We start from the raw sequence: 23,043 nt of genomic DNA on the forward strand, positions 1-23,043 counted from the left end.
ATCTACTTGCTCTCGGGTTTATTTACCAGAAGGTTTAGGTGTAGCGAAAGTATTTTCTAAGATGAGAAGAGTTAGGAATGATTCTTGTCCTTGAGTTTTCTTGTTTAAATGTACTACGTATTCCTCTCTTTTGCCCTTGCATGCATGCACACTCATTTTTATTCAACTAGCAATACTTTCCGATCTCTTCCAAAAATGCTATTTAGATTCTCCCCTAGCCCCAGTGTCCTTCTTTATCCGTGAATAACGTTTCTTTTTCTAAATTACATCAAACCATGTGTTTTTAAAAATATTTCCTATGAGCATGTTTGAACAAATTTGTAAATTAGACGGTGTCCAACAAGTGCTTTCCTTTGGGTTGTTTGCCAGACTGCATACAGAAACACTGAATCAGCTTATTCCTTCACTTTATTATTCAGGGCTTCTTGGAAATACACATTTTGCACATGTTAACTACTTCCTTATTTATCAGATTATAGTTACTTCCATTGTTTGCAGAATTGGAAACCATCGTGATTACAGTGTCAGAACCAAATGTCTCCCAGATCACATTGCACATTTCACTTTAAATGACTGTTAATATAACTGTGGCCCTTACAATACCCTCATTCTATGGAAGTTCAAATGTGAACAGTTTACTTTTGAAAGGCAGAATGTTAGGTGAATCTTGGGTGCAACATTTGGCTTTGTGGACTGGAAAAATTGTTTGAGAATTTCTCTCTAGCTTTTCCTACTTGTCAATGTTGCAGCCAATTAGCATGGTCAATTGAATAAATAAGGAATTGTTAAAGCCAATCAGAAAAGTGTGATAGATTTTCTGTGATACATTTTTAGCGATGTGTGGTATATGCAAAATGTTTAACTGTTCAAGAACAGTGTAGCTATTATGTACAATATTCTTCGGTTATCTGGTTTATTTAGAGGATGGATGAATGACCAACATGCATAGTGACAATCGTATTGTAATCAACTCCAAAAATAAGGAGGTAATCATTTTCTAATCGTCTTGCTGTTTCACTAATTTCAGGTTGCCAAATAATACTGCAGAGCAAAATGACACGCAGCAAGCCGCTACAGTTCCCATTATCGTCACTACTCCACTACCGGTTCCACCAACTCCGCCAAAACCTATATTACCTCTGCAGACAGGGGCTGAAGCACAAGAAGAAGAACAGTCAAGTGGAATGACTATATTCTTTAGTCTGCTTATATTAGGTATGTCACTGACACAAAAGGTTGATCTGTTCTGATTTCTGATGAGGTTTTCTCACAGAAGTCTTGACTTTGAAACTAAAAAGTCTAGTGACCCTGAACTGGCCATTTTCTTTGCAGCTCACAAACTGTAATGCTGAACCAAATGCTGATGTTCAGTTACAAAACTCCTCCGATATCAGAGTAATTTTATTTCTATATTAACTCTGGAACTGCTCAACATTAAAATAAAATTCTAAATTATTTTGCTTGTTCCATTTCCCCTGCCACTAGCCAAGTCTCTCCTTTATTTTCATTCACTGTTTTCTTTGAACGAAGTAGTTTATTCTCAACTATTTTCCTCCTTTTAATAACTATAACTATGCTACAGAATAGTTTACTGCAACAGGCAAAAATTATATGTACTGCAAATTACATCAGTACATGAGTGACATTATTGTCACCATTTCTCGGGATTGCTCATTTAGAGAAGCAAATAACTTTTACAAAAGTGCATATTTACAAACCTGTTCCAAATGCTATTTATCTGGCGGATCAAATACTAGCACTGTAAAAATTGATGCATTGACTTTATACCTGTAACCAGCTCATGAAATGGAGAATTAATTGTTGCCCATTGCAGTAAGCTATCCTGTAGCATAACTACGTATTTGAAACATTTTGTTTTTTGTTTCAGTAACAGTCCTGTGTGTTTTACTTTTCTTCCTTGTGTCTTTGCCATAAGCAGATTTTCTGTATTAATTTAGAAGCGTGACAATCCGTACAAAACTTACAATCTTTTTATTGAAATAACATGTCTCCTAAGCCTGTGTCACATGTTTACACAATGACGATTTGTGACTTGTCATTTACTAAAATATAGTGCAGCTATTGAACATTTTGTTGACTGCTTGGTCCCGGATGCGAATAGATTGGGTGAGAAAGGAATGCTTATTCACAAATATTTGGTAAACTAAGCAAATGCCAAATACTTCTATTTTAAGGATTATTGGAATATATACTGCATCATCATAGGCAGTCCTTCGAAACGAGGATGACTTGTTTCCACGCCAAGAATAACATATGAACATAAGAAATAGGAGCAGGAGTAGGCCATACGGCCCATCGAGCCTGCTCCGCCATTTAATACGATCGTGGCTGATCCGATCATGGACTCGGCTCCACTTCCCTGCCTGCTTCCCATAACCCCTTATTCCCTTCTGTGACCGGAGCTGATGACTGCTGGACAGACCACCGCCTTATCCGATCCATAATCGAAATTAACATAGCCCCAAAGCAGAAGGGACAGCAGAAGCAGTGCCGCAAAAAAGTCAATGCCGGGGCACTTAAGGACCCAGCTAAGAGAACCCTATACAGTCAGCGCCTCACAGCTAACCTGCCGTGCTTTGATGACCCCGAGATGCTGAATGCCCACAGCGCTTGGTCTGTCCTCCAGGCCTCCATAACCAGTGCCTGTGAAGAGACACTTTGTCACTCAACCAGAAAACACCAGGACTGGTTGGATGAAAATGATCAGGAGATCCAAGAACTAATAGATCGCAAATGCAGAGCATTTCTGAGCCTCAAGCAACAACCCAACTCTGGAGTAGCAAAGCAACATTACAGACGGCTCAAGGCTGAGGTCCAACAAAAAAAACTCGGGACCTAAAGAACAGGTGGTGGATAGAGAAAGCACAGGAGATACAACAACTAGCCGACAGCCATGATATGCGAGGATTTTTCATCGCAGTCAAGGCTACCTGCGGTCCAAACTCCCAAGGCCACATCTCACTGCTGGCCAAGAGCGGGGAAACACTCCAGGACACAGAGGTTGTCAGGGCCTGCTGGAAGGAGCACTTTGAAGATCTCCTCAGTCGAGACTCTGCCTTTGACTCGAGTGTTCTCAATTCCGCCATCACCTCAGTGAAATTACGAGGTAGGAAAAGCCATAAAACAGCTCAAGAACAACAAGGCCATGGGAGCGGGTGGAATTCCTGCTGAGGCGCTAAAGTATGGCGGAGAGGCGCTGTTGACGCGGTTACATGACCTCATCTGGAGGGAGGAGAGCATGCCGGGAGATCTCTCAGATGCAGTGATTGTGACCATCTTTAAAAAAGGGGACAAGTCCGACTGCGGCAACTTTCGGGAATCTCCCTGCTATCAGCCACTGGGAAAGTTGTCGCTGGAGTTCTCCTCAACCGGCTTCTTCCTGTGGCCGAGGAGCTCCTCTCGGAGTCACAGTGCGGATTTCATCCCCTACGAGGCACAACGGACATGATCTTTTCAGCGCGACAGCTGCAGGAACAATGCAGCGCTAGCCCTTATACATGGCAGCCTTCGACCTTACAAAGGCCTTTGACACTGTTGACCGTGAGGGTCTATGGAATGTCCTCTGTTTCGGATGCCCCCAAAAGTTTGTCAACATCCGTTGCCTGCTTCACGACGACATGCAGACCGCGATCGTTACCAACGGATCCATTACAGACAATCCACGTCCAGACTGGGGTCAAACAGGGCTGCGTCATCGCTCCAACTCTCTTAATCTTCCTCGCTGCCATGCTCCACCTCAGTCAACAAGCTCCCCGCTAGAGTGGAACTAAACTACAGAACCAGTGGGAAGCTGTTTAACATACGCTGCCTCCAGGCCAGGTCCCAGATTACTCATTGAGCAACAGTATGCGGACGACGCCTGCGTTTGCGCACACTCTGAGGCTGAACTCCAGGATATAGTTGATGTATTTACTGAGGCATATGAAAGCATGGGCCTTACGCTAAACATCCGTAAGACAAAGGTCCTCCTCCAGTCTGTCCTCGCCGCACAGCTCTGCCCCCCCCCCCCCCAGTCATCAAGATCCACGGCACGACCCTCGACAACGTGGTCCATTTCCCATACCTCTGGAGCCTCTTGACAACAAAAGCAGACGTTGATGCGGAGATTCTACACCGCCTCCAGTGCACCAGTGCAGCCATTAGCCGCCTGAGGAAACGAGTGTTCGAAGACCAGGCACTCAAATCTGCCACCAAGCTCATAGTCTACAGTCTGTAGTAATAGCCATCCTCCCGTATGGATCAGAGGCATGGACGATGTACAGAAGATACCAAGTCGCTGGAAATATATCACCACCGATGTCTCTGCAAGATCATGCAAATCCTCTGAGAGGACAGGCGCTCCAACATCAGTATCCTCATCCAGGCTAACATCCCCAGCATTGAAGCGCTGACTACACTCGATCAGCTTTGCTGGCAGGCCACATAGTTCGCATGCCAGACACGAGACTCCCAAAGCAAGTGCTCTATGTGGAGTTTCTTCACAGCAAGTGGGCAGCGGAAATGTAACAAGGACACCCTCAAAGCCTGTCTGATAAAGTGCGACATCACCACTGACACCTGGGAGCCCCTGGCCAAAGATTGCCCTAATGGAGAAAGTGCATCCGGGAGGGCATTGAGTGCTTTGAGTCTCAATGCCGAGAGCGTGCAGAGGTCAAGCGCAGGCAGTAGAAGGAATATGCGGCAAACCAGTACCACCCGCCCCTTCCCTCAACGACTGTCTGTGCCACCTGTGACAGTCTGTGGCTCTCATATTGGACTGTTCAGCCACCAAAGAACTCGCTTCAGGAATGGAAGCAAGTCTTCCTCGATTCCGAGGGACTGCCTATGATGATGATGATGATGATTACCTTCTCGGTTAAGAAACTGTCTATCTCTCCAATTATTCAATGTCCCAGCTTCCACAGCTCTCTGATTTACAACTCTCGGAGATCAAATTTCTCCTCATCACAGTTTTAAATGGGTGGCACCTTATTCTAAGATTATGCCCCCTAGTTCTAGTCTCTCCTATCAGTAGAAACATCCTCTCTGTATCCACCTTGGCAATCCCACTCATAATCTTATACGTTTCGATAAAATCATCTCTCATTCTTCTGAATTCCAATGAGTAGAGGCCCAACCTTCTCAACCTTTCCTCATAAGTCAACCCCCTCATCTCCGGAATCAACCGAGTGAACCTCTGAACTGCCTCCAAAGCAAGTATGTCCTTTCATAAATAAGGAAACCAAAACTGTACACAGTATTCTCTGTGTGGCCTCACCAATACCCTGTATAACTGTTGTAAGACTTCCCTGCTTTTATACTCCATCCCTTTTGCAATAAAGACCAAGATTCCATTGGCCTTCCTGATCACTTGCTGTACCTGTATTCTAATCTTTTGTTTCATGCACAAGTACACCCAGGTCCCGCTGTACTGCAGCACTTTGCAATTTTTCTCCATTTAAATAATAACTTGCCCTTTGGCAGAAAAAAAATTGAAGAGCATCACCTCACACTTTCCAACATTATACTCCATCTGCCAAATTTTTGTCCACTCATGTAGTCTGTCTATGTCCTTTTGCAGATTTTTTGTGTCCTCCTCACACTTTGCTTTTCTTCCCATCTTTGTATCATCAGCAAACTTGGCTACGTTACACTCGATCCATTCTTTCAAGTTGTTAATAGAGATCGTAAATAGTTCGGGTCCCAGCACTGATCCTTGCGGCACCGCACTAGTTACTGTTTGCCAACCGGAGAATGAACCATTTATCTCGACTCCCTGTTTTCTGTTGGTTAGCCAATCCTCTATCCATGCTAATATATTTCCCCCAACCCTGAGAACTTTTATCTTGTGCAGTAACTTTTTATGTGGTACCTTGTCACATGCCTTCTGGAAGTTCAAATACACCATATCCACTGGTTCCCCTTTATCCACCCTGTTCGTTACATCCTCAAAGAATTCCAGCAAATTTGTCAAACATGACTTCCCCTTCATAAATCCATGCTGACTCTGCCTGACCGAATTTTGCTTTTCCAAATGTCCTGCTACTGCTTTTTTAATAATGCACTTCAACATCTTCCCAATCGCAGATATTAGGATAGCTGGTCTATAGTTTCCTGCTTTTTGTCTGCCTCCTTTTTTAAATAGGGGTGTTACATTTTCCAATCTGCTGGGACCTACCCAGAATCCAGGGAATTTTTGTAAATTACAACCAATGCATCCACAATCCCTGCCGCTACTTCTCTTAAGACCTTAGGATGCAAGCCATCTGGTCCAGGGGATTTATCTGCCTTTAGTCTCATTATTTTACTGAGTACCACCTCCTTAGTGATTGTGATTGTGTTAAGTTTCTTCTCCCCCCGCCCCCGAGCCCTTGCCTATCCACAGTTGGAATATTGTTACTGTCCTCTACCGTAAAGACTGATACAAAATATTTGTTCAGCGTTTCTGTTCCCCCATTACTAATTCCTCGGTCTCGTCCTCTAAGGGACCAACATTTACTTGAGACACTCGTCTCCTTTTTACATACCAATAGAAATTCTTGCTATTTGTTTTTTCGGGATGAGTTCACTGGTGTTTCATTGAAGGACCTGATATTCCCAGTCCCGAACTACATTTTGAAGGGTGGAAAATAGTGTGTGGATTTTTTAACATGTGATGGCTGTTGCACACCAGCCACCACATGGACTTGACAGAGCTAGGTTGTGGTCCAGTGGCCAGAATTAACTAAGATGACTGGAGAGCAGCTCTGCTGCAAGGACCTAGTATGCACACACATCGCCGTGAGGGCTGGCCCATGTGACCCCTGGGCCTATATTACATGCAAACAGTGTGTCTAGCTACATTAGGACACAATTTCAAATTTAGGATAAAGTCTGCAACAGACATTTATTTTTGCTTTAAGTTTATTTTTGTTTTGAATCCAAATTTATTAACATTTCCATGACCAATTTACTGAGACTAGTTTTGGGAAATAATTAACTGAATTTAGTGCTATGTTTGTCGTAATATTTTCTGTTCCTCTAATTATGTTCTGCACACTTGTGCTGTTGATGTATGGTGGTTGTGTGTTTCTCATCAAAGAAATCTTAATTTTTCAAATGGGAAAATATGTATAACTCTGCCTAGCATTTTTTTAATTCAATATTGCAAAATATGTCAATTAAAATGGCATCAAGATTTTGGTGTGGTCTGAGATGCTGCTTTCGAGGAGAGAACAACTTTTAAACTTCTTGAAGGTTGATGCGCTGAACAATTGGTTTTTGAAAATCGACAAGTCTGTTTTTTTTTTAAAAAAAACATAATATTTTATATAGAAAGTAGGATTGGGCTTTTGCCTTAAAAGATTTTGTCGTCTGAGATGCCATGAGATTGGCAGATGTGTTATATATTTTTAATTCCATTTGATTGAAGTAATATTCAAAAATGTACGTTTTCCCCCTTTGGCTTTTTATGTATTTAGACATAACTTATTTTTATTTTTCATTTCACAGCTATTTGCATCATATTGGTGCGGCTGCTGATCAAATATAAATTACATTTTCTGCCAGAAAGTGTGGCGGTTGTGTCATTAGGTAAGTGTACTGTAATTTTTATTTAATTGCGTTGAGCTAGATCATCTTTACTTTAGGCGGGGATGATGTGTATGTGGCGACCAGGAGCATTCTTGGCATAAGCTACTCCCCTATCTGAAATTTCATAGTACACTGCAGGACATATTTGATATTCACATTTCTTCACTTCAGCACAAAAGTCCAATTACTCTTTGAAGCCACACTCGCACAATGCTCACCTGCAACCAGTGTAATTGGATCATGTCCCAAATGCAAAAAATCATCTAAAACAGTGGGTCTTCATGTAAAATAACCTAAATAATAACTTGACCGTACCTTCAATAAGGCATAGCCCCTTCAATAAAGTTTTTGAAATGGAATTGGGGAGGGAAGAAATAATATTTTATAGTGAATCTATAGATCTGGTCCCCATTATATAAAGGTTTTTGTTATACTGGGTTGACATCCAGCGAGATAGTCATATCCGATGGGAGTGGAATGCCCAACCGCCCCCCCCCCCATCATACCCCGGGCTAGCAGGAGACCAGAGCTCCGGCCTCTGAATACAGGGTTGACATCTGGCAAGGTACTCTCATCTGGTGGGAGTAGAATGGTGATCTTGCCTCCTATCCCAGTCCTTCTGGTTAGGCTAACTACCTGTCCGTATAAAAAGAAGTTGTCACAGAAAAACCCAGAGTATAATCTGCTGGATGTAAAAACTGTGCAAGAAATGGGTGCTATCTATGGAATAGAGAAGAATTAACATGGTTGTGTGAAGTCTCCATGTTTAAGAGTCTTTAACCCTCTGGTCATCAATCCTTAATGCTGGTTTTAAGATGAAATATAGCTACACAGGTCTATTTTGGGCTCTGCTCTCATAAAATTGATTGATGTGTGGACATGAAATGAATAGGGAAGACATTTATGTTTTCTTCTAGGAATTTTCAGTTATTTGATTAAAATGATGCTGGAAAGATGTTTCCTCTGGCTGGGGAGTCTAGAACTTGGGGTTACAGTCTCCAAATAAGAGGTCGCCCATTTAAGACTGAGATGAGAAATTTCTTCACTCAAAGGATTGTGAATCTTCAGCATTCTCGACTCCAGAGAGCTGTCGATGTTCCGTAGTTGAGTATATTCAAGACAGAGATAGTTAAATTTTTGGATACTAAGGGACTCTAGGGATATGGGGATAACACGGCAATGTGGAGTTAACATCAGAAATAGGAGCAGGAGAAGGCCATACGACCCCTCGAGCCTGCTCCGCCATTTAATAAGATTATGACTAATCTGATCATGGACTCCGGTCCACTTCCCTGCCTGCTCTCCATAACCCCTTATTCCCTTATCATTTAAGAAAATGTCTATTCCTGTCTTAAATTTATTCAATGTCCCAGCTTCCACAGCTCTCTGAGGCAGTGAATTCCACAGATCCAGAACCCTCTGAGAGAAGAAATTTCTCCTCATCTCTGTTTTAAATGGGTGGCCCCTTATTCTAAGATTATGCCCTCTTGTTCTAGTCTCCCCTATCAGCGGAAACATCCTCTCTTCGTCCACCTTGTCAAACCCCATCAATCTTATACGTTTTGATAAGATCACCTCTCGTTCTTCTGAATTCCGGTGAGTAGAGGCCCAACCTGCTCAACCTTTCGTCATAAGTCAACCCCCTCAACCCCGGAATCAACCTAGTGAACCTTCTCTGAACTGCCTCCAAAGCAAGTATATCCTTTTGTAAATATGGAAAACAAAACTGCATGCAGTATTCCAGTTGTGGCCTCACCAATACCCTGTACAACTGCAGCAAGACTTCCTGCTTTTATACTCCATCTCCTTTGCAATAAAGTCCAAGATTCCATTGGCCTTCCTGATCACTTGCTGTACCTGCATACTAACCATTTGAGTTCATGTCCAAGTACCCCCAGGTCCCGCTTTGGGGGTAATATATTAGCATGGATAGAGGATTGGCGAACGAACAAAAAACAGAGAGTAGGGATAAATGGTTCATTCTCAGGTTGGCAATCTTTCTCCATTTAAATAATAACTTGCTCTTGGATTTTTTTTCTCCCAAAGTGCATGACTCACACTTTCCAACATTATATTCCATCTGCCAAATACTTGCCCATTCACTTAGTCTGTCTGTTATTTTGCAGATTTTGTATGTCCTTCTCACACTTTGCTTTTCCTCCCATCTTTGTATCGTCGGCAAACTTGGCTACGTTACACTCAGTCCCTTCCTCCAAGTTGTTAATATAGATTGTAAACAGTTGGGGTCCAAGCACTGATTCCTGCGGCACCCCACTGGTTACTGATTGCCAACCCGAGAATGAACCATTTATCCTGACTCTATGTTTTCTGTTCATTAGCCAATCCTCTATCCATACTAATATATTACCCCCAACCCCGTGAACTGTTATCTTGTGCGGTAACCTTTTATGTGGCACCTTGTCAAATGCCTCCTAGAAGTCTAAATACACCACATCCACTGGTTCTCCTTTATCCACCCTCTTCGTCACATCCTCAAAGAATTCCACAAATTTGTCAAACATGACTTCCCCTTCATAAATCTAAGCTGACTCTGCCTGACTGAATTTTGCTTTTCCAAATGTCCTGCTAATGCTGCTTTAATAATGAACTTCAACATCTTCCCAACCACAGATGTTAGGCTGGTCTATAGTTTCCTGCTTTTTGTCTGCCTCCTTTTTCCAACTGCTGGGACCTCTCCAGAATGCAGGGAACTTTGGTAAATTACAACCAATGCAGTTGAGGTAGAAGATTAGCCACGATCTTATTGAATGATGGAGCTGGCTTGAAGGGCCGAATAGCCTACTACTGCTCCTCTTTCTTATGTTCTTGCAATAGAATTGCAGCACCGGTGGTGTGGCCCACATCCTTTGTGCTGTATGGAGAATGATCAAAATGGGAGTGAGCATAACAAAGCTAGGCAATCGAACCCTTCTCATTTATTTTTGGAAGAAATACCAACCCCCTTCCCATCTTCCTCTGCTATTTTTTATTTGATGTGATCCTAAATTTGAGTAGTATTAATATGAAGGGAGAGAGTCGGATTGTTGAGGAGAGAAGGAAAAAGGATCATCTGTGTAAATCTTTTTTCTCATTGGTTTACTGCCAAAATGTTGGTATGTGGAGGATAAGTTCTATTCAAGCAGTGAGAAAGACCATGATTGTTGATCATCTAACTACTTCTTTAAACAAAGTATCTTTTGTAAACGTTGCTCAATATGCACCAGCCAAAATTTGTTCTCAAACAAAATGCTTTGTTTCACAATTACAATAAGCTTCCATCTGCTTTTTGGAAGTTGAAGGTTTCACAATTTGGAGTCCTCCACTGCAATGACAAACTGAGCAGTCTAAAGAAGCAAAGTTTCACAATTTGATTGTTCTTAATTGTGGCAGATGCTGTTGTTTAAATTGTTTTGAGGCATTCTATAAAATGGTACAGAGCAACAGCAGGGAATGAGACGAAGTGGATAATTCTTGCAAAGAACCCGCACAGATGGACCAAATTGTCTATATCTGTACTGTAAATGTTTGATAATTCTATTTCTAGTTCAGCAGTTTCATTGCCAAATGCACCATTTTACTCTCTTGATTAAAGAGTGACACAAATATATCTCTGCTCATACTTCTGAAGTCATACAGCACAAGAGTAACACTGTCAAAAGGGGACAGGAGTGAGGAGTGTATTACTTTCATTTGATGTCCAGGCTAATTTATAATAGCTGTGGTACTTGAAACATAGAAAATAAGTGCAGGAGTAGGCCCTTCAGCCCTTTGAGCCTGCACCACCATTCAATATGATCATGGCTGACCATGCAACTTCAGTACCCCATTCCTGCTTTCTTTCCATACCCCTTGATCCCTTTAGCCGTAAGGGCCACATCTAACTCCCTCTTGTATATACTCCCTTTTGAATATATCGAACGAACTGGCCTGAACAACTTTCTGTGGTAGGGAATTCCCTGAGTGAAGAAGTTTCTCCTCATCTCGGTCCTAAATGGCTTACCCCTTATCCTTAGACTGTGACCCCTGGTTCTGGACTTCCCATACATCAGGAACATTCTTCCTGCATCTAAGCTGTCCAATCCCGTCAGAATTTTATATGTTTCTATGAGATCCCCTCTCATTCTTCTAAATTCCAGTGAATATAAGCCTAGTTGATCCAGTCTTTCTTCTTATGTCAGTCCTGCCATCCCGGGAATTAGTCTGGTGAACCTTCGCTGCACTCCCTCAATGGCAAGAATGGCCTTCCTCAGATTAGGAGACCAAAACTGTACACAGTATTCAAGGTGTGTACTCACCAAGGCCCTGTACAACTGCAGTAAGACCTCCCTGCTCCTATACTCAAATCCTTGCTATGAAGGCCAACATGCCATTTGTCACCTTCACCGCCTGCTGTACCTGCATGCCAACTTTCAATGACTGATGTACCATGACACCCAGTTCTCATTGCACCTCCCATTTTCCTAATCTGTCACCATTCAGATATTCTGCCTTCGTGTTTTTGCCACCAAAGTAGATAACCTCACATTTACCTACATTATACTGCATCTGTCATGCATTTGCCTACTCACCTAACCTGTCCAAGTCACCCTGCAGCCTCTTGGCATTCTCCTCACAGCTCTCACTATCACCCAGCTTAGTGTCATCTGCAAACTTGGAGATATTACATTCAATTCCTTCGTCTCCATCATTAATATATATTGTAAATAGCTGGGGTCCCAGCACTGAACCTTGCGGAAAACCACTGTCTACCATTCTGAAAAGGACCCATTTATTCCGTTTGCTTCCTGTCTGCCAACCAGTTCTTTATCCACGTCAATGCATTACTCCCAATACCATGTGCTTTAATTTTGCACACTGATCCCTTGAGACCTTATCAAAAGCCTTTTGAAAGTCCAAATACACCACATCCACTGGTTCTCCCTTGTGCACTCTTAGATTTGTCAAGCATGATTTCCCTTTCATAAATCCATGCTGACTTGGACTGATCCTGTCACAGCTTTCCAAATGCACTGCTATTACATCTTAATAATTGATTCCAACATTTTCGCCACTACCGATGTCAGGCTAACCGGTCCATAATTCCCCGTTTTCTCTCACTCCTTTTTGAAAAAGTGGTGTTACATTAGCTACCCTCCAATCCATAGGAACTGATCCAGAATCTAAAGAATGTTGGAAAATGATCACCAATGCATCCACTATTTCTAGGGCCACTTCCTTAAGAACTCTGGGATGCAGACCATCAGGCCCGGGGGATTTATCGGCCTTCAATCCCATCAATTTCCCAACGAATAAAGATTTCCCTCAGTTCCTCCTTCTCGCTAGACCCTTGGTCCCCTAGTATTTCCGGAAGGTTATTTGTGTCTTCCTTTAGTGAAGATCGAACTGAAGTATTTGTTCAATTGGTCTGCCATTTCTTTGTTCCCCATTATAAATTCACCTGATTCTGACTGCAAGGGACCGACATTTGTCTTCACGAATCTTTTTCTCTTCACATATCGATAGAAGCTTTTGCAGTCAGTTTTTATGTTCCCTGCAAGCTTACACTCACCTACTCTATTTTTCCCTCCGAATTAAACTCTCAGTCCTCCTCTGATGAATTCTAAATTTCTCTCAGTCCTCAGGTTTTCTGCTTTTTCTGGCCAATTTATATGCCTCTTCCTTGGATTTAATACTATATCTAATTTCTCTTGTTATTCACGGTTGAGCCACCTTCCCCGTTTTATTTTTATGCCAGACAGAGATGTACAATTGTTGAAGTTCATCCAAGTGATCTTTAAATGTCTGCCATTGCCTATCCACTGTCAACCCTTTAAGTATCATTCGCCAGTCTATCCTAACCAATTTATGTCTCATACAATCGAAGTTACCTTTCCTTAAGTTCAGGATCCTAGTTTCTGAATTAACTGTGTCATTCTCCATCTTAATGAAGAATTCTACCATATTATGGTCACTCTTCCCCAAGGGGCCTCACACAACAAGATTGCCAATTAATCCCCTCTCATTACACAAGACCCAGTTTAGGATGGCCTGCTCTCTAGTTGGTTCCTTGACATATTGGTCTAGAAAACCATCCCTTATACACTCCAGGAAATCCTCCTTCACCATATTGCTACCAGTTTGGTTAGCCCAATCTATATGTAGATTAAAGTCACCCATGCTAACTGCTGTACCTTTATTGCACACATCCCTAATTTCCTGTTTGATGCCATCCCCAACCTCTCTACCACTGTTTGGTGGTCTGTACAGAACTCCCACTAGTGTTTTCTGCCCTTTGGTGTTCTGCAGCTCTACCCATACAGATTCCACATCATCCAAGCTATTGTCCTTCCTTACTATTGCGTTAATCTCTTTAACCAGCAACGCTACCCCATCTCCTTTTCCTTTCTGTCTATCCTTCCTGAATATTGAATACACCTGGATGTTGACTTCCCAGCCTTGGTCACCCTGGAGCCATGTCTCCGTAATCCCAATTACATCATATCCATTAACAGAAATAAGTTACTTTTAAAATAAATAAAATGAATTGTGAAAGATTTAAGGTTTTTGAAAGCAGGAATTGAAAATTCACTTCTAAGTGTATTGCATTTGTTTTTATTATAATTTCATACTGGTCCTTTGGACCACTAAGCGAGAGAGAGGGTGTTTTAATTGGTTTTAGATCCTCTGTCCAGTTTAGAACCAACTTGTTCACTCATTTGAGAGATTGTTTGAATTAATGTCAATATATTTTACTGTTTTTTTTCTCTTAGGAATTTTAATGGGAGCTGTTATTAAAATTATAGAATCACAACACTGGGCAAACTGGAAGGTAGGTCTTCAAACTGTTCAATGACCGAAAAACAAGTGCATCAAATTGGATGATAGTTTTCATTGTGAAAAAATTACATCACAATCTTCTCCTTAAGGATGGAAGTGTTTTTTTATTATCTATTTTTCCCCAGCTTGTGAAGCTTGAACCAGCACCTCTGCTAAAATTAACCAAGAAAATTACTCAAACAATTTTGTTGAAACTTCTTCCTGTCACCATTTTAGTTCTTCACTTGGGTCAGTCAAAACAGATTACTAAAGTTAACGAATTAAAATTATTTTAATTTTTAAAGTGCCTGAAAGAAGTTTTTCAACACTTAGGCCTAACACTTCTTTGTGGTTTGGACCTTGTTCTGTTTCCTATTGGCAAAGTCTCTGTGCATTAGAAAGATGTCATGGAAGTTCCAGTTTTCAGCTTCGTGTTGTGAACTGCAATACCGTGAGTGCACCATGACAATCTGTGTCACATGACTGCCAGACACACATACAGATAACTGAGGCATGATTAGCACAAAAAAGTAATTAAAAAAAATGTTTTATACACTTAAAGCTATGGAATAAAAATACTGAGTATGGTATTGTCTGGATGTAGGATTTTGTATTGCTGAAAGAAACTGCTGTTTATGAAGTCATTTTGATCACAATGTTCGTAAGATAAATATGGATGAGGAATGACATGTCTTAGCTCATAACTCGGGTAGGTGGAGGTGGTGGAAACGTACATTACTCACTTCCCCTTCCCATCCCCTATTGTAACAACTAGTTTTTTTTAACTCAAATTATTGCAATGTTTTCACTTTGATTCTACCCAGAAGACCATTCCATGTTTTGAGAACTCTTAAGAATTTCCTGACCATCTTAAATTTTACTTTTTAAAAATTGTGTCCCCTTGTCTTGCATTCGCAATTTTAGTTTGAAGTAATAGGTATTTGTTTTCCATACCATATAATCTATATACCTTTTGATAAGATCAAGTTTTGGACTCCTACCAAGGCTGAAGGGTCCAAATGCATTTAATCTTTCCTCATAACTCAAACCTCTGACATCAGGGATCAGCCTCTTGTCTGAAGAGCTTCCAGCCCTCAGATGCCTCCTTCGTGTCTTGGTAACTGGAATTATTAATTGTACTCTAGGTGTGCCCTAATTAGTGCACTGCATCATTTCAGCATGACTTCTGCTGACTTGTACAGCACTGTTTTGGCTCTCGAGTTCCGTTTGAAGATGAACACTGCTGGGAGTACTGTTTCATTTCCACTGGACTAATCAATGCAAACAAAATGTGGTTATGAGCAGCATAAAAATCCCTTGGGTCGGCGGTTGCCTGAATATGTAATGCATTTGATATACTATATTACCTTTGCCGTTAGAAATGTTTATATTCTCTGAAAAAAAATTGTGTATTCATTTTTAATTGTTGCAGTGTTAAATAGTTGCAATCTAAATATTTGAAGTTTTGAGGAACTTTTTTTCATAAAGATTTTGTGCAAGGTTTTTCTTTTTTAAATAAATCCTAACACTTGATTTTATTGTAACATTCTTAAGTAATGATGAGCTGGACATGATTTGTGGAACATTCAAATCATGTATTGCACAAAATATTTCTCTCGAGCCCTCACTTTATATTTGAAAATGTATCTTTACCCGGGGGTTTATTACTTTTGTGGTCTTCTAGTTTTTCCAATAACTGAAGAATAAACACAATCTGAGTTTATGACTTGAGCTATAAATTATAAATCCGATTTATTCAAGTTTGAAGAATGGCACAAGTTTCAGATTTCATTTGATTATGGAACATTGAACTTCCATTTCCATGGACATTCAAAATTAACAAAAGAGCGATACTAAACCTAAACCAATGTCCATTACACAACACTTTTTTGAGGTTTTGCCGAACCATCAGTGTCTCAGCTTGGGATATACCTGCCATGCACTTTCAAGTTCAAAACTAGAAAATAAATTAGAAGACACACACAGCTGATGGTCTCTCCTATCATGCAATAAACACATTTAAAGTGACCAGCCACACCTTGTGTAGATAGTAAAAATAGACTTTCTAATATATTCATAGTTTTAGCCGATAAAACATTCACCAATTGAAGAATGATAAAGAAAAATAAAGACTTGCATTTATTTTGCACCCAGTTAAAATTTTGAAGGAAGAATTGCTACTTAAATGGGACAAATATTTGACAGCAAAGTTGATCATTTATTGGTATTTTTCAACCACAATCTTGTAATAGGCATTTGTTTTAAAATAGCATCCTTCCTTGATGATTTTATAGTTGTTTTTGATATCCCTTATCCTTCCTATTAAATTTTAGGACTTTGGTTGCTGACCTCTCATGATACTGGTGTGAACATAAATATATGCAAAAACAATCTTCTAAGCTGACTAAAAATAAAATAAAGAATAACTTTTTTTTAAATGAGTGTGCTGGGAAAAAGGTATCTGGTAAACATCAGATTGAAATTTTGCTGTTTCAATGCACCTGCTACCACCGTAAAAGATTTTAATGAGTCAAAGCATCTAATTGATTTCATTTCTGTGATGCAAAAATGACAATATTCCAAATCTCATTAGTTTTTATCACAAACACTGCATGTTCCATATCTGGGCGAAAGCTATAAGGTAAATTTAACTTCTGTGAAAGATGACACTTTAAATCTTAAATCATCATGTGCTAAGTGGCTAACTGTATTGGCCTCTCTTTATTTTGCTTTCTGTACATGATTTGAGGAGTGGGTGGGTTGCAACCTGGAAGACCAGGTTTCCCTCAGGCCCCGCTGAATTTAATGACCGGGCCTGCTTAATATCTTTTGTCTCAGTTTCTTGGCCGTAGCCAGCCAGGCTAGCCAGCTGTCGGGCAAAAAGGCCTTTGGAACCACGCTGCAGCAGTGGAGTGGATTTTGTGATGATGGGGGCATGGAGACACATTTGGCGGGGGGTGGGGGCGGCGGCAAGTGGCCGGATGGGAGATTGGAGGGGGAAGAGAGGATATCCTAGCCCGATGACATCCAGCAGGTCAATTGAAAGGCACTTGCCATCTGGATCCAGCAGTCCTCTTCTCCTTTGAGCTGCCGGGTTTCCCGAGGCCAGGGAAATTTAAAAATGGAGATGAAATCTGAGGCACGTAGCCTCATTATAATATTTAAATGACCAACTTGCTTCCGGGGAGCGGGTTGGTTGCCCACCTCCATTAAAATTGGAAGTAGGTGGGTTGGGTTTGCCATTTTTAACATTTTTACATTCCACCTCACCCACACCTACCCGTTTTTGGAGGTTAAAATGTCCCCCCTGTTTCTAAGGATTCTTCAGTCTGATTGGTTAATTAGATATTCGGTTGTTTGCCCTGTAGAGGATGCCGCACTGATTTTTCTCTCTCTAATAACAAGTTTCAGTGCAAAAGCCTACAAAGTCTGTGGAAAAGTGTAAATGTAATGAACAGCTGGTGTTGTTCGTCAATTACTGTGAAATCCGGGCCAATATTTCTGTACCATTTCCCCTTTCTCTGTTCTGAGACAATTTTGAAATTAGATAAATATTTATGGGCTGTGATTAGAATTTAGTACATATGTTTCAGTATGCACGCAGTGTTCTGGTCTTCCCAGAGAGTGATCCAAGCACTGAAGAAACAGTCCTGTCCACTGTCGCTGATCTAAAACAGTTGTTGATAATCTGCACTGAAGTTAAAGTATAAGGGACCACCTTTTAATGTAGAAAATCATCTAAGCTGCTCTACATAGATTTGCAAGGCCATTGATATATTCAGCCATTACATTTTTGTTTGCTTTTCTGCACAGGAAGAAGAAATGTTTCGACCAAATATGTTTTTTCTTTTGTTACTTCCGCCCATTATATTTGAGTCTGGATACTCATTACACAAGGTAAGTGTGCAGTGAAAGAAGTGAGGGATTGGAAAGACAAGATTATTTGTGTGCGGCATTTTATTTTGTAAACAATGTTTCTTTTCAAACTAATTTAAAAATGTTTTCCTAATTTACTTAATATGATTTTGTGACAATTTTACAACTGATTTAAAATGAGAAGGTCATTTTGCAGATGTAACTGTTTAATATTTAACCTTGGATAAATGTTCTTCCTGCTTCTCCACCTCCACCAACCCCACTTAATTCTGAAAATCTTGACTAGCACATCTACTTAACTGTTTCAAATGTAGTGCTTCCAAGACTACAGAGGAGCTTTCAACTTATGATTCCAATTAGATTTAATTTTCAGATTAAAATACAGTAGGAACAGCTCCGAGTTAATTCTGTGCTAAGTACTTTTGAACATTGTTCTGTGCTTCCCATGAGGTGATTTCATACTTCACAATCAGAAAGTGCTTGTGAAGATAACACAGCTGGGTCTAACAATTAATCCAATTGTGGTGAATTGGTTACTAAACTTCATGTAGCCTTGCACTATCATCTGAAATACTTTAGTTCATGGGATATTGCTGCACAGATCAGACTTGTACAGTCTAAAACTCAATGATTTCTTCATAAATGGTAAACAAAGATGCATATGAATTTGACACAAAATGTACAACACACAGAATTTTGTGAAACCATACACTCGGGTTTTTTTTTTACCCTTTTTAAAGTTCTCTGCAGAACTTGGGAGAATTGGGAGGTGATGACGTATTCAGGAAAGGTAGCTCCGAAATGGGGCAGTAATTGTGGAGGATAATGGGTTAAGTTAGGCTTTTTGAGAAGCGAGTGATGGTGAATATAAAAGGCAGAGGTGACTCAGTTTGAGTGTGGGGGCCAGGATGGGTAGTTGATTGATCAGGAGTTGAGTAAGAAGGGGATCAAGGAAGCTGGAGGTGACAATAATCATTCAATCACTTTTGGGCAGTGAACGATAAAAATGAAACATGATACTGCAAGTATCAGAACAGCAATGTTTCACAGATCATTTTTCTCTCAAAATGTATGTAGACTTGTCACTCCCAAAGTTGGGCAATATGATATTAGTGTTGGAAATTCATTATAAAAGGAGTATTGTTCAACTGCTATGGCTTGAAGTTAGAAATGTAAAAAAATTAAACCTCCATTTATTCAGCTGCAGTGTAATGTGGGGGAACGAGGGAGAGAGAGAGGGAGGGAGGGTGGGAATGGGACAGCATCTGACTCTGCTGTGATGCCCACTTTCCAATATCTTGCCAACATTTGCTATCTCGTCCCACTTGAAGAATGGCAATTTGATAAGGTACAGGAGCGCTGCACTTGTCTAGATTTTTATGATAGGATAAGTCCCGGCCGGAAGATGGGAGAAAATTGGAAAAGATTTTATTTGTAATACTTTGTATATTCTATCGTTCTTTAACATGGTTAATTGTGTTGTGGTGCAATGTATTTTATTGCTAACTGTTTGTTTTCATTTTCAGGGTAACTTCTTCCAAAATATTGGATCCATTACCCTTTTTGCTGTGTTTGGCACAGCGATATCAGCTTTCATTGTAGGTGGTGGAGTGTACTTCCTCGGTAAGGTGAGTGTTGACTACAAATATAAGCTTATGACCTTGGTTATGTGTCAATTTTCTACTTAAATTTATGCTTGTAGTAGAAACTCCACATCAAGTGTGAATGTACAGACAAGTGCATGACTCATGACATGCATGCTTAAACATTTGCAGTGTACTCGGAATTTAGAGGAAACTGGAACATACAGGTTGCCTGTAGCTATCAGCATGCTATATTTATTCCACGAGTGCAAACAGTGCCACCATTACTTAATGGAATTTCTAGACTCGACAGATGGATTCTTTGGGACCATTGGGATAACCCTTTAATCTGTGAGAGTACCAGTCCAAAATCCACAAACCACAGACCGAAATGTAATCACGGCACATGCCTCCACAAGGATACAATTAGGCCTGCTGAAGCAAAGATGCTACTGCTTGGACAGGCCTGAGTATCCTATTGTACATCTCGACAGCCCTTTCCAAATTGATAGTGGTATGCAACCCAGTTGGAAGAGGAGGGTTCGGCAGACCCTGAAGAGGACAATGAGAATGAGTCTGTTATTGAAGAGTTAGCAGCTATGTTGCTGTTGCAACAAGGCAGATCCATCCAGCAATGTCCAATTTCAATTATAACTCAGTCACCCCAGCGCAATTATTACTGAATGCATGTTCCCAAAGAGTTGGCGATATCCTCCAATTTGACCTCGGCTACTGTATCCATCCATTCATCTTCTGCTACAGAAATTCTGCACTTTACCTTGAAAGAATCCATCTATATAGCACCTTTCACATCTTCAGGATGTCCTAACCAATGAAGGACTTTTGAAGTGCAGCCACTGTTGGATGCCATATTTGCATGCTGCAGAATTTGCACGACACAAGCTCCCACAAACAGCAATGAAACAAATGATGCGTTAACTTGATTTGGTGGTGGTGATTGAGGAAAGAATGTTGGCCAGAACTGTAGTCTATGAATCAAGAGTCTGACCAGATGCTGTGAGCTCAAAGTAAAATGTGACCATAGTCTTTTATTGCAGGTCTCCAGAGTGCCTCTCCAGCTTGTGAGGCCTCAGGTACAGGTGCTCCCAAGGGATTGTGGGATCCCTTGGGACTCCAGGGGATGAGTCCTCTGGTGGTTAAAAAAGGTATTTACAGGTTTACAAATATAACAAGAACACTGGGAGAATTCATTTGGTATTTTTTCAATAGGGTCAGTGGGATATTTTACACGCATCTGAACAGACCTCTGTTTAATGTCTGATCCAAAAGATGCCACTTCAATGCAGTGCTCCAATGGTGGAAGAGTTGGCCTAGATTATATGTTGAAGTTGTGGAATAAGACTTGAGTCAGAAGTAAATGCCACCACTGAGCCAAGCTTACGCTTGTCACAAGTATTCGAGATGGATAGTTCGTCTCTATTTTAATCCACGTCTCCCAGCACTGCTTTATTGAGAATTTAACCTTTTGAAAGCTAAATTTAACTTTAAAAGTCACATTTTAATATAAATCCTACAAATATCCTGCTGTGGAAAAATAGTCAGAAAAGTTAGACTTCAAAAAAAAAAAGTGTGCTTCTGAAGTTAAGCTTCTGGGGGTACAAATTGCCCCCCACCCGAAACAGGGTGTTCCCACCCTGTTTTTGTGGTTATTACTGCAGCTGTGGTTCAGGTCGACTCTTTCGCGAAATTGTGCTCTTTGGGGTTTTTTCTGTTTTGATCTTGAAGTCTGTTATAATGGGGGCAGTGACTACACCTGAGTGGAATAAAACACAGTGGTGCCAGAAACTGAGGGGCGGGTGCAGAGTCACCACTGCGATTACATCATCACGGCGCCGCGTTACCATGGCTCACTTAAAGGAAAGAACCTCCTAGTTTTTAAAACTTTGGGCCACCAGGGAGGGTTTCGGCCAGGCCAGTGGCCTGGCACCTGAGAGGGGGAGCCAAGCTGCCTGTTGGGCGCCCGGCCAAACCCGGAGGCATATTTGTCGGGCCCACCTGGCAGCCGGCGGTCAAAAAAAACCGTGGCAGCAGCAGCAGGCCTTTCCCTTTAAGGGAAGCCGCACCGCCGCTGTAGAAGGCGACAGCCTCACTGGACCACCAGGTGAAAGCTTGTTTTGGCACCGCCAGGCGAGCCGAAGATTTTTGGAAGGGAATGTCGTTGTCAGGGGGTTAGATAGGCGGTGCGCACGGTGCATACGACAGATCGGCAGCAGCGGAGCAGTAAAGGGGGATCGGGGCACCACAGGGAAAACTCAGGAGGGCAATTGGGCTAGCAGTTGCCATTCCACTAAAAGTCGGCAGACACTCCACTCCGCAGCGTGGCCGCCGATTTGTGGTGGTAATGGGCCTGGAGGAAAGGGGCAATTTTGGCCCTCTGGTCTTCATTTATTTCAAAATTAACACTTGGTTTTTCTCTCTTTTTAGGCTGAAGTTATCTATAAACTCACAGTGACAGACAGGTAATTATTTTGCAAATTATCGATTTTCTAAATTGAACACTCTGTACTTTGTGAAATAATCTTTGAAATTGTGAACTTAACATTGTAAATAATTTCCAGGCCCTAACATTGCTGATTTGAGTGATTTTAACAACAAATGTATTCTATGAGTAAGCTATAACCTTTTCTTTTGAAGGGATTGGGGTGTGTGAAGGTGGGAGATTTTCATTAATCTGAAGATGTCCCTGCAGAAGCTAAAATCACATTTGAGAATTTTCACAATCTCTGTTAACTGTTAATTTTGGTGGCTCCATCGTGAGAGTTTTAAGCATTTCATGTGTGACCCATCAAAGACCCTGATCATATAAAGATGTTTATTTTTTCCTCGTCATTATTCCTCTTCTCCTGAAGGCACTGACTGATACTGGGGTATGATTCTATGAGTGCCAGTTGCCCTTTAGTAACTCGCCCGAGTCCATTCTTCATGTGAGCCTAGATATTGTATCAGCAGGTTTTTTGACTGTGAAAGCATCAGAGCGGAGCGAGGTCCTCGCCTTGCCTTTTGTGGACGTGTACACATTTTCCAGTAGGCATTATTGGTTAACTTTTTTCTTCCTCTTTAAGGACACTGAGTCCTATTGTATGCTGCATCGAGAGAAGCTAACTCAATCCAGATCAGGATCGAAGCTGAGAATTTCCTAATCAATATAACTCAGCCATCAGGCAGTGCATTTACCCAGTGAGTGAGAAAGGAGGCC

The 23,043-nt window shown here is 41.1% G+C and overlaps 1 protein-coding gene across 2 annotated transcripts in view; it reads left to right on the plus strand.

Annotated features, from left to right (window-relative positions):
- slc9a8 (solute carrier family 9 member 8) overlaps positions 1-23,043 on the plus strand; it is a 100,225-nt gene that overhangs the window by 11,804 nt on the left and 65,378 nt on the right. For both annotated transcript variants that reach the window (XM_070896005.1, XM_070896004.1), the window contains exons 2-7: positions 1,028-1,215; positions 7,492-7,572; positions 14,322-14,380; positions 18,181-18,264; positions 19,770-19,871; positions 22,272-22,306. In XM_070896005.1, coding sequence (XP_070752106.1) covers positions 1,028-1,215; positions 7,492-7,572; positions 14,322-14,380; positions 18,181-18,264; positions 19,770-19,871; positions 22,272-22,306 — 549 coding nt within the window. The remainder of the gene's footprint in view (positions 1-1,027; positions 1,216-7,491; positions 7,573-14,321; positions 14,381-18,180; positions 18,265-19,769; positions 19,872-22,271; positions 22,307-23,043) is intronic.

Source organism: Pristiophorus japonicus, chromosome 12 (assembly GCF_044704955.1).
Source record: "Pristiophorus japonicus isolate sPriJap1 chromosome 12, sPriJap1.hap1, whole genome shotgun sequence".
Classification (NCBI taxonomy): Eukaryota; Metazoa; Chordata; class Chondrichthyes; family Pristiophoridae; genus Pristiophorus; species Pristiophorus japonicus.